This window comes from Somniosus microcephalus, chromosome 20 (assembly GCF_052327205.1).
Source record: "Somniosus microcephalus isolate GS21.2 chromosome 20, FLI_Smic_1.0, whole genome shotgun sequence".
NCBI lineage: Eukaryota > Metazoa > Chordata > Chondrichthyes > Squaliformes > Somniosidae > Somniosus > Somniosus microcephalus.
In genome coordinates, this window is record NC_141006.1 from 78,532,607 (window position 1) to 78,547,772 (window position 15,166).

At 39.4% G+C, this 15,166-nt stretch overlaps 1 protein-coding gene across 7 annotated transcripts in view; it reads right to left on the reverse strand.

Moving 5' to 3' along the window:
• Positions 1-8,721: 8,721 nt before the first annotated feature.
• qkia (QKI, KH domain containing, RNA binding a) overlaps positions 8,722-15,166 on the reverse strand; it is a 112,928-nt gene continuing 106,483 nt past the window's right edge. For 4 of the 7 annotated variants that reach the window (XM_085963060.1, XM_085963056.1, XM_085963061.1 and 1 more), the window contains exons 7-9: positions 15,087-15,161; positions 13,187-13,299; positions 8,722-12,405 (exon numbers count right to left, since the gene is read on the reverse strand). In XM_085963060.1, the coding sequence (XP_085819186.1) occupies positions 12,364-12,405; positions 13,187-13,299; positions 15,087-15,161 (230 nt within the window). In that variant the 3' untranslated portion in view covers positions 8,722-12,363. The remainder of the gene's footprint in view (positions 12,406-13,186; positions 13,300-15,086; positions 15,162-15,166) is intronic. The other 3 variants (XM_085963058.1, XM_085963062.1, XM_085963063.1) reach the window with 3 other exon arrangements.

Below are 15,166 nucleotides of genomic sequence, written 5' to 3' on the forward strand. Positions count from 1 at the left end.
TCCAAAGTTATACCATGGTTAGCTTAAATAAGAGGAGTTTTTGCCAGAACTGAGAGTTTTCATTACCAGGAGTCAATAGAGTGGCTGTGAAATGCATCGCTTTAGTGCACTGTGACAGATTGAGAGATTTCAGCCCCAACTGAAATTCAGAGGATTGGCAGACAGAGCACCCTACTGCTTACTGGCAATCATAGCCAAGCGAAAAACATCTGGCATTCTATTTCGCAGCACTTACTGCTTGGCCAGAGAACAGCAGCTGTGGAGATTGACTGATCCATGGCTATCATCTCAAGTAGAGCAGGTGGCCATGGGAGGTACAAGGGGAAGAAAAATACACCAAGGGGGAAGGGGCAATTTAGTTTAATCATCCATAAATTGATGATACCACCGCATGGTGACAGATCTGGCAATAGTACTTTCTCACCCATAAAAAGCTTCTAAAAGTAGAGATTCCTCAAAGCCTCTTAGGGATGGACATTCTCACTTTGAAAAGTCTACCCAGGAGTGGTTAGGTGACCATGCGGCGTGCCTCTTTAGACTCAAATTTTGAGATCCATTTAGACAAAATTGTTGCCCAGCTAATTATTGATAGTGATGCATAATTGAGAATATCCCTGTATTGCCAATCCAACTCGGAGGAAAGGAGTGTGTGGTGGGACAATTACCCATGGAAGCTCACAACACGACCATTAGCTAATGAGTAATCTGCCTAGTCTGTTAATTCTCCCAAAGCAAGAGGATCGAGTCAAGAGGTTACATCAGAATCTGCCCCCTCTAATTACACATGCAAATAGTTACGCTAGGTAAACGTGTGCAGATTACTTTGAATGGCTACTTGTCAGGGATCTTCAAAAGGCAATAAGGATTCAAATTGAAATTTCAACTCTTGCTAAAATGACCTTTACCTTGACAGATAACCAGATACCCCAGCCCAATGGTCTTAATCTTAGAGGAATTGGCCACTTTTCTGAAATGTAGTTGAATCAGTATGGTAGCTGAGGCTCACACTTCTGAATGATGTACAGCAAGTCGTCCCAGAAAGTGCATACGCAAGAAAATCAAGAGGCCAGGAATAGGTTTGGCTGTGACACTTCTCCAATATTCAGTAACTGACCGACAGTTAAGGCTCACTTGACAAATAGCTACTTAGCAGGCTGCTAACATGCATGAAACTGTTCCTCCCGAACAGTCAGTTATATCAGTTTAAAACAGAAAGGTAACAAATTGGACCTCCCCCCCACCCCCAGCTTCCCCAAGTCATCAATAAAATGATGGCGCCAGGTAGCCACTAAATCAATGTTTCGTGAAAACTGATTAATCCATTACAAACACGACTGATCCTTTTGGTGTGTGCATGTGGGGAAGGGAAAGAAGCAGAGGTTAGGGAAGGCGGAAAAGACTCGCACCTTCAAGTCCTTCACAGAGATCTACAATGCTACCATTAAAAAAAAAGCTTTTGTATGATCTAAGCAAAGCCCTGGGAAAAGTTACTCGGGCTAGGAACAGGCAGATGGGGAAAGCTGGGTACAGTCACAAGAAAATGAGCCAGAGAGGCAGACGACACAAAGCTGGGTGGGCGTGTGTGCTGTGAGGAGGATGGAGAAACTCCAGTATGATTTGGACAGGTTGGGTGATTGGGCAGATGCAGTATAATGTGGATAAATGCGAGGTTATCCAATTTGGTGGCAAAAACAGGAAGGCAGATTATCTGAATGGCAATAGATTGGGAAAAGGGGAAGTGCAACAAGACCCAAGTGTCCTTGTGCACCAGTCGCTGAAGACAAGCATGCAGGTGCAGCAGGCGGTTAAGGCGGCAAATGGTATGTTGGCCTTCATAGCGAGTGGATTCGAGTACAGGAGCAAGAATGTCTTGCTGCAGTCGTACAGGGCCTTGGTGAGACTACACCGAGTATTGTGTGCAGTTTTGGTCACCTTATCTGAGGAAGGATGTTCTTGCCATGGAGGTGTGCAGCGAAGATTCACCAGACTGATACCTGGGATGGCAGGAACGACGTATGAAGAGAGATTGGGTCGATTAGGCTTATATTCGCTAGAGTTTAGAAGAATGAGAGGGGATCTCATTGAAACTTATAAAATTCTAACAGGACTAGACAGACTAGATGCAGGAAGGATGCCCCTAATGGTGGAGGAGTCCAGAACCAGGGGTCACAGTCCAAGGATAAGGGGTAAGCCATTTAAGACTGAGATGAGGAGGAATTTCTTCACCCAGAGAGTGGTGAACCTGTGGAATTCTCTACCACAGAAGGCAGTTGAGGCCAATTCATTAAATATATTCAAGAAGGAGTTAGATATATTTAAGGCTAGTGATGAAGGGATATGGGGAGAAAGCAGGGACAGGGTACTGAATTTGGGATGATCAGCCATGATCTCATTAAATGGCGGAACAGGCTCGAGGGGCCGAATGGCCTACTCCTTTCCTATCTTCTATGTTTCTATGAAACAATGAAGTATCTAGAAGGGAAGTTGGAGGGGTAAGAATGGTAAGGATAGAAAGAAAAATGGTAAAGTTAAGAAAATAAACTAGATGTGGGAGCTATATAAAAAGGTATGAAGTCAAAGAATCATGCACCAATAATACTTTAGCCAAGTTTCAGAGTTCTGATGAAGGGTCATCGAGCTGAAACGTTAACTCAGTTTCTCGCTCTGCAGATGCTGCCCGACATGGAGCGTTTCCAGCATTTTCTGTTCTTATTTCAGAGTTCTCTTGGTGCGTGAAGTTATTTTTGCTTTCATTTTTTCTTTTGCCATCATTTATGCTGGACAGAAAGTGGGTGCCAGCAAATGGACAATTTGTATGAGACACACTGGAAATGCTGCTTGAACTGTTGCAGCCAGTTCCGAACCACCACACTGTCCCCACCCTTACAGTAGCCCAGCTTACTGTTGGTGAATGACCTCAGCATGAGTCTAAAGAGATGGCTGCACACAAGCTTGGAAAACTATGAGTCACCTGGCCAGACTGTAGGCTTTCTGGGTAAGCTAAAAGGGCACATCTTTGCATGAAAAGAAAATACTAAATGTCCTGGAATTGCCAATGTTTCTAATTAAGGCTAGAGCAAATTTCAACAAGGGCCTGAGCAAAACTGCTAATCAGCAAACTGATTAATGTGGTCTAGGGACAGTCAAGGACAATGCCTGAACAGCCTTGAATAAATTCCAGAAAAAGATGCCTAGTAATTTAAGCACAGGGCAGAAAAATGTGTCACAGCTGTAAGTTTTTGGCATGTGCTCAGCTGGCTGAATAACATTGGGGAAAAGGGCAACAATCATCATGGTCAATAAATAGTTAAGCAAGGTCATGTTTTGCACACCCATCTGGGATATTCTAAGTGTCAAAAGCAGAGAATGTGAGAGTTGGAGAGCTTAATCAAACAGAAGTAAAAAAAGAAACATCACAACTATTAACCATGTAGCTTAAGTTTCTGAGCAAGATGCAATAACCTTTGATAAATATGTACATGCAAGGTTAGTTAGGAACATGACAATGCCTTGCTGCAGGCATTCCCAGAGGGAGGCGAACTGTCAGCCTACTAAAAAGGTCACGGCTGTATATTTTGGCCTTGTAATATTGGAAATTTACCAGCGATATGTTAACAGAATGAAAACTTAAGTTCGCTAGGCTGAAGTGTAATCTTGAAACATTGAAAATAAACTTATACAAAGCAGAACCCAGTCAATGCTGAAATGTTACACCCAAGTTACTGTTCAGCCCATGATGTAGGTTCTTCTCATTGACCAACTATCACTACTGTAATCTTCAATGGCCAAGTTTGCGGTGTGTGTTATCAAATACAATTAGTTGTGTGCCCGACTTCTTTATTGATGACTTGGGAGTTAATTGTACTTCAGTGCTGTCCTGTGGTTCCATTGGCTTGGGTAACTATTGATATAACATGAACTAGGTTGTATGGGACAATGAAAGGGCAAGATAATTTAGGTTTCTTCTAAACCCTAGCATGAGATAATTTTCTCATAAGCATGTGGGTTAGGGAGGAGAGGCTTGCCAGATATCCTAATAGTTTTACAAGTACAATAATAAAATCAATCTCCTGTGGCACTGACCAAGTGTAGTCTAAGGTGACACAGAATTGGAGGGTTGGCAATAATTAGGCAAGGTTGTACAAAATTTCAGCCCCATTTTAAAGCCATACATTGTCTTTATTTTTATGTAAACTTTTATTTATTGTTTTATATAGTAAAATAGCAAAACTTGCACAACTTTCATAAACAGAAGAGCTGGCAGGTGCAAACAGCACCACCACTATCTGGAGGGGATTATTAGTGTGACGAGTTTACATACACAATTTCCATTATAAGTATGAACACTGGCATTTATAATGGAAAACGCTGGCACAAAGTGTGCCCTGACCCAAGACCTTTAATATATTAGATTAATGCTAAATCCAGCACAGTATCAGACATTCATCAAAAGTGCTGGCAGGTGAAGCTGACAATTTTTCGATTAGTGGCAGGTCTGGGAGCACAGCAATCCAATCTGTATCCACATCCCCAAAAAACATTCTTCAAAGTAGTCCAAGCTCCCCACCAATATCAAAACTAGTAAATGTTGAGGCTCTGGGGGTTCAGGAGTGGGGCTTGAGCCTAGTGCGAGGTGGGTGTGATTCACAGGTAATACAGGAAACAATGCTCCAGACCAGTGTATCATGAGGCACGGAACTCAATAGATGTTTCGGGTACAGCATAAAGCTTTCTCTGTCCTGTGCCAACTTAAGAGCATCCTGAATATACCAGTATGTATTTCCCACAACAGCAATCCTGTGGGGTCTGTATACTAATTAGGGGTAGTTTGGTTCCCAGTGGGCATAGACCACAGCACTGGGCCATGTCATATTGGACCCGGACAGCCCTACAGGAAACCTCTACACCAAAAATACAAGAAAACGTGCTACCTTATCCTATGCAACCCATTTTTCTGTAAGCAGCACAATTAAGCTCTAAACAACTAACCCTCTTAATACTGAGAAAGGAAAGCATTTAGGACTAAACCGTACTCCTAAATACGGTTTTCAAAAACACATTTAGCTTTCTCCCCTATACATTCATATTCAATGTATAGTGCAGTTATCCTCCTTAAAAACACGATTTATAAAGATTGTATTGTATGGAAGAGAATATGTAGCTTACCATAGTGAAACTGACACCCAGAGCAAGGAGGAAAAGTAAAAAAAATTAAGCAACCGTTTGGCTGGATATTAGTTTCATGCCTGTGTGCTGCTACTGGTGTGGAATGGCTGTCCATGTTTGCCTACATTTAAGTCACTGCTCTTAGTTATTGCTTGCCGTGCTTTTTGAGATGAAAGAAATTAATCTTGTCAAAAGAGCAACTGAACATTTCCAGGCATTAAAAAGGACAGAACACGAGAAAGCTAAACAAAATGCTTCCTGAATCAGTCATTGCCTTAAACAAAAAATACAATATTTTGAAGGAGGCATTTGTTGCTATGGCAATTTATGAATAGCATTATTTAAAAATATGAAGTTCAAATTTGTACAAGTCCTATAATCAGGCCTGTTCATAAATCAATGCCTTTGATTGCCACATACCCATCACATGTACCAAGTACAGAAATGATTAAATGCTTTTTTAATATAAAGTAACAGTTCTAATGAAGTAATTTAACAAATGTACTGCTCCTGCAATCATGGTTAACAAAGCATGGTTGCAGCTACCTGGAAGACAAGCATATTCTGCTTGTTCAGTTACTTGAACCCTGCAATGCCAAGAATTTTGAAATTACTTTGACTGGCTTATTAAAAGACACACCTTCTCCTTCAGCTCCCAAGAAAGTTATACAATTTTCTCCTTTTCCCCCACCCTGTATCTATATTCATGTTATTTTTCTTAAGACAGGAATAGACAGTAAATTAAGGGGAAAAAGTAATACTTTTTAAATTTGGATTAATTGATGGTGAAAACCAAGCTGACTACAGCATTCAATTTTGCAAGAATTTGGGCAAGGTAATAAAAAACCCAATCAACTACTAGATGTATTGGCTTTCAAGTGGGCTACACTCAATTGCTGAGTGACAACAGGCGTCATTCAACAAGGTTTTCCAAGACAAGTAGTGCCTACTATTTTGTGGAAGCTTTGATTACATTCTTGATTTCGGGCAGCTATGAACACCTGCATCAGATTAGTGAAAGAAAGTGTATATTGCATTTAGAGGTCAACTACAGAAGGAAAATTGAAGGCAACACAAGATCTGCTTGGGCTGCCAGCATTCCTCATTTTCCGATCCAAATATCCCGATTTTATACCCTCGAGTAGAGGTTCAAGATTTCTGGTAAATCTGAAAAGGCTACATTCAATTTATCAATTCGCCACTTTACAAAAGGATGTAGTACTGTGCAGAATCCTATATAATGGGAAAGGCAGGCAGGCATATTGGGCATCATTTCCTTCTGTTCTCAAAAATGTTATGTTTTTATACATCAGGGCATGGATCACTGTCTGCAGTACCACCATCCAGAGAGGTTTTAAAATTTTGATTATTAGGCAAGTACTTGGGGAAATGCATCAGATATTCCATTAAGTGGCACAAAACACCTACACGTTCTCAAATATTTCAACGTTTTGAATTGAGGATGTGTTCCTGGAATGCAAGGACTCCATGCACAATGTATTCTGAAAACATGGCATCAAAATTGGTAATTGCGTTAATGATTGCGCCCAAGCTCAGTTACCATGGCGACGCAAACTAGGTGAGATCTTGTACGTCTTTCTTTGTGAAATTATATATCCTGACCCGGATTTCATGCCAAGGCATTAAGTTTACTGCAGCCTGGCGTAACGACGCTGAACTGGACCAGCTCTCCTGGTGACCATGCTGATCCATATATAAACAGTGGATACATTTACACAGAATGTCTGACACATTGGCTGCATAAAATCATAACCAAAACTGGAATTCAAACACAAGGCTGTAGAAAACCAAGTTCAGGAAACTCTAGATTTACCAGCACCTAAATAACCAGAAATCTCTTAACTGAATCTACTACTGAATTTTGCCAGTTAAGTTTTACTTCATATTAGTGGCTGTTCCTGGATCTGTGGCTGTGTAACCGGGGTTCGTGCACCTGTTGCAAAGCAACAGGGATATCCTGGATCTTGTGGCTGGGGATCCTGCACCCGTTGCTAAGCAACAGGGAAGCCTGGATTTGTTGCTGTGTACGGAGCTCTCCTACCTTTTACTATACCCCTCTAATCCGGATTTTTTGATAAACCGGCACCACGCTGGTCCCAGATAAAAAGTTTCCTGTTATATAATTGGAATTCTTAATGAAAGCCTGCGGGGCTGTAATATTTAATATATGATAAACGCCCGATACCTAGTTTGACACAAATTTCCTCTTACATTTCTACTTTTGGACACCAAGCTATCTTAGTTTATCTATGACAACTTCCTACACAAATCAGTAAGACTAAGTACAAATACATCAACACTCAGTGCCATAGGGCAGATATACAGGTTCTAGTCGTCCTTTGCTCAGTAACTTGCAGCTCTGGTCAGGAACCTGAACCAAAATCTGAGTCTTAGGCTCCAAACCTGAATCCCATGTACAAGAGAGTCACCTTACATTAGCAGTTGCAGAGGACTTAGTTGAAGAGATCTAAAAACACGTGCAGCAGAGACATTTTTCACAAGCTCATTCATAAACACGCTAATATAAACTGAACAGTTGAAACACTCCTCTGATGCCCAAATATAAAAAGGTTATGAAAACACACAGCTCTCATTGACATTTAATTTGCTGTAAAACAATGCAGTACTATTGGATGGCAAAGGGCTAATGATATTTCCAAGGGAGCAAGTGACCACTCGCACTGATCGACGCTCAACTCCAAATGTGTTTTTTCCTGTGGGGGTGAAAGTTTAGTCCTAGCAATGAATCATGTGGGAAATTTGATATTGAAGTTGTTTGGGAGCATCTTCAGGAACTCGCCTTTGCCCTTGTGCCCCACTCAAGTTGCAAACTAGAGCACTGTTCTAATGACCAGTTATGTTGGAATTTAAAATTCCCTGAACAATGTTGCAACTTGCATCCAAGTGTAAAATGGTTCATGAATTATCCAAAATGTCCAGATGGGTGCCATGATTTAACTGTCTGGACGCACAAAATTATTCAGCAGGAAGTTGGATGTGGTTTTTTCCCCCCACATTTACTACTTTGCTCCTTGTATATTTCCATTTTTATCCAATCTATTTTCTGTTTACATGACACCCATTTGTCATTCTGGATTTCTTTAGTCACCGACTTCTGTCTACCCAAGATGGTGAAGTCCAACCAGCATCACGCTACAAACTGCATAGTCTCTCCGAACCTTCCATTTGCAGCATGCCCAACTTAAAACTGCAATACCGAGGATAATTGGGCTAAATATTCCTACCCTAGGAATCTGGCGTGCAGAGAGATAGCAACTGTTTTACTGATGTAAATTAATGTTTTGAAACTTACATTGTATTATGAGGTTTTAAACATCATTTATTCCATTAATACCATTAAAAACACAGCTGGGTTGTAAAAACATCTTTGAGTAGCTAGCCATCTTGTCCAGTAATGCAGGACAATAAAGTCATCAATATGATTGAATATAATTATACTGCAGATAATGATCAAGAAACTCATTTGCATTTAGAAAAAATACATTTTAAGCTTGATACTGATGTAGGCAGACATTCCAGTTTTAACAGTCATTTTATTGCACGCGTACAAGAGAGCGCCTTTTGGTAGAAGTTACATACAAGTGAATTTCAAATTTAACTATAAATACTACTTAATATATACAGTTTCAAACAACATCATTTATGCATCCTCTTATCTTAAAGTGAATTAGCAGGCATGTACTGACTGCATTGTGATTCCCTAAATGTTAATGTACTGTATTAGATCTTCAGTGTTTAGTCTTTCCCTCTCAATTTACATAATATAAAACACCGGGTAGCAGGCCATTTTACAGCATATTACACTTCACACACACTAGTCCAAGGACTGGTTTACTACCTGACGGTCTCCAACTCTTCTCTTGTGCCACCCCCCCCCCCCCCCCCCCCCCAAAATACGACAAAACAGCATAAAAGTTATCAAATCCTTATTTCCCCCCAATCATTGCTTGTGTGCCTCGAACAAATACCTTCTGCATTAGTTAAAAAGAAAGAAAGAAAGCACGGAGGCCAGGTCCAACATTAGTACACAGAGAAGGTGCTTTAGCTGGTAGGCAATAGACAAGACTGGACAGATATCTCAAAAGAAATGTTACTTTGTTCCCGACCCTGAAGGGATGATGTACACATCACCCTGCAGGCTCCACATCCATTCCGAATGCCGTTGCTGGTTTTATTGTGCAGTGCAAGTAAGTCAACAAGACGATGTAGCACATAACTTGGAGCAATTTTCAGCAAGTGTTATTTTGGGTGCGTGCGTGTGTGTGTACTGGAGAGCAATTCATACTCTTCAAAAAGGTTAGTCCAGTGAACCAGACTGTTCATCAAGTGTTAAAACAAACTATTCAGCAGTTAGTAGATTTGTACTGTAACGTTTATTAAAATAAATGCCAGGGTTAATAGAAACAGCAAACACCATGAAATAAAATGCAAGCATGTAAAAACATTTTTAACAAGAAACTTATTAAATGGATAATGAGTTAACAAGTCAGAAAAAGGCAACACTCCCAATGATAGATTATGATTACGATGAATCTGCAATGGTTTCTGGCTATCAAAACCACAGGGGCCTCAAATCCGGAACAAAAAAATGGTATATAATATACATACAAAATGAAGATAGAAAAATACATTATAAACTTGTAACAATGGTGGTAATTACAATACTATACATGTGTGTAGGCAATATGTTGAATATTGTACACAGCATATGTAATTGCTTTGCATTCAACCAACCATCACATAACAGCAGTGTCTTCGAGCTATACTCCTTAAAGTAACTGAGGGAATACATAATACTGTCAAGAAAACTTTCAATGTTTCGGTTACAAAAAAATAACACTGACAAAATTGAGTTTACATTAGTTGTAAAAACTCAATGAGAGTTGACAAAAGTAATTAAAACATTGAAGGGCAGCAAGTAATAAACACAGATCATTTCAAATTTGTTCTTATGCACTTTGTTCTAAAGTCAAACACTGCAGCATTGTAGTTTAGTGATAATAGCTGGTTTGTTGCCTTTTTAATTAATTAGGCAAAACTAAGCCAAGAAGGCCTTCATTTCGTAAGTGATCATTAGAAAACATTCTTTTAGACTGTTTACTCAAAAAAGGCTTCAACTTTGTGAAAAAAATGGCACAATGAGAAAAATTGAAGGTATAAAACAACTTAGGAAGACACAAATGGTGGCACAAAGTACAAGCTAGTTGAGAAACTATTTCACACTTGTTGCATAGAATCAATGAACTGAATTCTTCAGACAGGCCTAATCTCATGTAACTTTGAGTAGCTTCACACCACTGTCCTCATACTATTCTATCGTCTTCTTGAATACTTTTTTTTGCCAATAAAGACTGCTTCCCTCCCCTCTAATGATGGACTGGCATGCATCAGACTTAAGTCAAACAATATATGTTAGACACTTACAAAATGACCAGGCATATATAAGGCACTATTTTGCTTTCTTTATGCTCTTCTCTCCTCACCCACAACCCTGTAAAACCCTAGATACACTGTTTTGGTCTTCAGTTTTTTTTACCACAACCATCCAGTATCACTTCCATTACATTTTTTTAATTTTTTTTTTTGTATTTTGTTACTGCAAGTAAGTATAAAAAGCTAAATTGTCAAAAATATATATTTCTTCACCAGCACCCTGTAAAAGTATCTAGTTTTCCTCTGTGGTTTAAATGCACTGTACTTATCTACACTTTTATAACATGTATATAGCAAATAGAATAGGCAAGCATGGCTTTCACATCCTTCTGAAAGAAGTGTCTATTTACGAAGAGAGAATTAGAAACAGTTTTTTTGCATCCAGAAACGTGACACATTATGAATGCACCTCAATGTCAAGGTATATGTGAACAGTAAGAATGTCACCGGTTATACTTAAATCAAGCTGAGCTCACATACAAACTAGCACATTAGTTAAATGTAGGAAGCTCAAACTAATAAAAACACTAAATAACTTGGGGAAAACTTTGCCAGGCAGCTTTCATCTACTGTGCACATCAGTAATTGGAGATGCTAGATGCTTTAACAACGAAAAAGGTAATCTGACCCCAGTAGCTACATTTTGAAGATTTGACACTGTGGGCCGACTGGTCGGACTGGCGGTAGATCTCTCGGCTCTGACCGAGAGCCAAATTCAAATCGACCACAGATTTGAACATCAACACTTTTGGGAGACAGGGAAAGGTTTAACAGAAGCTTTACTGGTCGTTAAACAGGACACCACAGTGGAGTATTTCCCGTGGCAGAAAGGGAGGTCTGTTTTACTAGGAGGGCACTGTCAACTGGCAGATAGTCATTCAATGATGGCTGTGGAGAGGGGGCTGTCCCAGATTATTTTACCAACCTGGCAAAAAATGGAGGCTATAAAAGCTGCAAAATAAATCTAAACAGGAGAAACTATCCTTAAAAAACAAAATCTATTTTGTTAACTGATGTAAGTTATTAGCAATTTTGATCATTTATCTCTTTCACTTAGCTTTTCTCAACAACATTAATAACCTAGAAACTTTGTTTGGTGGCTTGCAATACTAACTGGTATCCTTATTCTGGTGTGGTGCAAGAAACTGCCAGAAATGGCCTTAAAAGTGTTTGGCAAAAATCTACGGTACTGTACACGAGCTATTTTAAACCTTTGTTCTTAATCATAGAGGTCAATATTACTTTGTATTGTCAGTGTTGAACTCTTCCCCAATATACTTGACCCCAAGGTCCATCCATAACGTATCACAAATGCGTTCAAAGACTTAGTAACTACAACATAAATTACATCAGATCTCCATCACATTTGTCTGTGGCAACTGCCTGTACAGCGCTTAATCCCCTGCCAGTCCTGTTAGAGACCTTTCTTACCATTCTTTAGGGAGAATCTTTAAGAGATGATCACTGAGAAACAGTGGTGAGGGATGAACTGGACTTATTGCTTTAGTATTATTCAGTGCAGGTTCTGGTACCACACATTCACCCAACCAGAAAAGCTGTGGCTGGAACTTTAAACGTTGTTAGGTAACGAGACGAACAGACAGTGCCTCAGCTCGCTGCATTGAAGACAGGCAAGCATAGGCGATAACCAGTTAACTGATCAGCAGGCAGGCATGGTCAGGTCATCATTGGGTGAAGAGTTCAGAGGTCAAAGGTCATGGGTTAGTTGCCTGTGGCAGCTGGGTAGTTAGGAACATAAGAAAACAAAAAGATAGAAAAAAAAAAGATATTAGTCTCAGCTAGTGAAGACTGATATGAACACTAACCATTTAACTAAAATATTATTTTTATTGACAAAGATCTGAAACGTAGTCAATCATGAGTAAAGTATCATGATTTGAGCATGAACACAGGTCAGTACACAAGACTAATTAATGGTTAGTAGCAGTCACAATATAAAGTTCAAGGCTGGAAGAATTTTTGTACAAAATACACTTGCCCAAAACCAAACTAATTTGGAGCAGTGGTCCATTAATTACAGTTTTAGTCCTCTTAAGAAATACACAGCAGCAAGTACTTAAACACACAAATGGAGGGAAATTTTAAACTGACAAAATACACATTAAACTAGGCCACAGTGTTTCGACAATCATCCCACATTTACTCCTGTTCTTGCACCATGGCTCCCACTCCCACCTCCTCCCAATGGACTGCTGCCACATCCTTGCCCAGAGCACCAGCTGCTTCCCTCCCAGCATCAGAAATAGCTGGGGAGGTCCTGCGTGGAGCATCAAGAGTCTCAAAAAACCACCGCCTCCTTCTTGGAGACACACAAGCTGAGGATTCGAAATAGCCAACAACTGTGCTTTAGTTTTTTGTACTGATCCCACAGACAATGGAATCCGGTTAAACTTTGGTCGGCCTCACAAGCATGTGACAGCTGTCGGCACAGCGCGTGTTCGAAAAACAGTATTTAAGATCAAAATTGTAATGAATACACGTGTTCATTTTTGGTTAATAACTAGAAGCCTGTAACTCTACATACTGGGTACTGTTGAGATGGTGATCCTTTGGTCTCGTACAATTTGAATTGTGGTCCTGCCAGATTTTTGTAGGGCCCAGGACCCAGAACCATTGGATTCATCCAGCCCTGAAGGTCTAAAAAACAAGTGTGGGAAGAGAGACAGCAAAAGAATTCAAAATGCTTTTCTAAAGATGGCGGAGTTGACTGCTATTAAACATTAGTATTTAACTACAGCAAAAGGCAAAAATTACTTTTACCACAGGTGAAAGTTTATGTTTAATATATAGTAAGAAACTACTTTGCTCCCAATAGATTCATTTAAAATTATACAGCATTAAGAAGCATTGTTGCCAAGTTTAATGTAGAAATACAATGGTTAACCAGCTACTACAAGTTGATTATTGGCAGGAGGCACCTATCAATGGGCATTTCAAGTCAAACTGAACACTTGCAGAAAAAAAAAACTATACAAAAATTGTTGCATCTGTTCCAAATAACTGCTTGTAGTTATACTTTATATTACAAAAATGCTCAAACTTATAAATGGCATTGACCTTAAAGCTAATATTGAGTACAATTAAATCAGATAACGTTATTTCACACGAGGTTAAATTATTCCTCGAAAGAAGCCATATTTTGGAACCAGAGTGGGGAGGCGGAGAAGAGAAGAGACTACACTTCCGCAGGTACATCCTGTTACAGATTATATACACACACACACAAACACATTTCAGAGCTTTGGAAAAGTTGGAATTTACATATTTGGCACCAAAATATACATTCAATAGTTTAAACACCTCCCCTACACCCCCTCCCCACCACAAATTTTAAAGAGTATTCTAGCTAGTGCTGTTTGGACCAGGTTGCCTTTTCCTTTTCACGTGAAACATTAAAAGCACTATTTTAAATATGAACAAATGCCACAGGAAAGGAAAATGTCACTTGACAAAAAAAAAGTTATATGGTAGTTACCCAGGGCAAAAATTCCAACGCAGGAAAGCTAGACAACCATTATTTTATTACCACTAAATCAGGAGCAAAACACATTTGCACAATACAAAAAGTCAAATATAAACTCAGTGCAAGTTTGAACTGTTTCACCAGAATAGGCATAACCTTTGAATCAGCACGCCTACAGTAAATCCTCAGGTACCAAGGTTAACTCTAAACACATCTCCAAACCTTGTAATAGAGGGCGAAATTGCTATTCAGGCAATTATTTACAAAGAATGTTTTCAGCTCCGAAAGTTACCACCCTTATCTCCAATCTATAAACTGCTACGGCAAAGCAGCAATTACAGCCAAAAAAGGTTCTCAAAAATAGAACGCACGTTAAATTATTCTTTACAAGCCCTCACTAGCGTCTTAGACTTAACTACCACTAACCAAACTGGAACCAGCCATTATAAAATGCTCCTAATCATCAAGTTTATATCGCCTTGCAAATGTTAGGAATTGCAGGAAAAAAATCAAGTTTGTTCAAGCAGGATTTATTAGACAAAAAGATTAATAAGGATATGTGGACATTTTAGTAGCTTCATAACGTTGAGCTCCCCTGGTAAAAACCCAAGATATCAGCGACTAATCTTATGTATATTTTTTATATGGTTAACATTTTGCAAAGTCACAGATGGAAGATTAAACTGATGGCGGATTTATGTAAAACAGCTAATTATAGTAAGTGCAAGCAAAACTGATTCATTTTCCTGGCTTATATTTACTGCCTGTATTACTATTATAATGTTCAGGAATGTAAAGTGTTTTGTTTTTAAACTTTGCTTACTGGAATAAATCAGTTTATTTTACCGTTGGTCATTTCATTCTCTTCAATCCATTAAACCAAGTACTTCCTGCTCTTGGAAAGCCACGGTTTTAATATTGATCAAAGTAAATGCCATTTTGGCTACAAAACTAAACTAACCTCTGTCTGCGGTCACAATCCTTTGGTAAGGATGGACACGCGAATCATGCCTCCGAACTTTAGTTGCCATCGCACCTAGT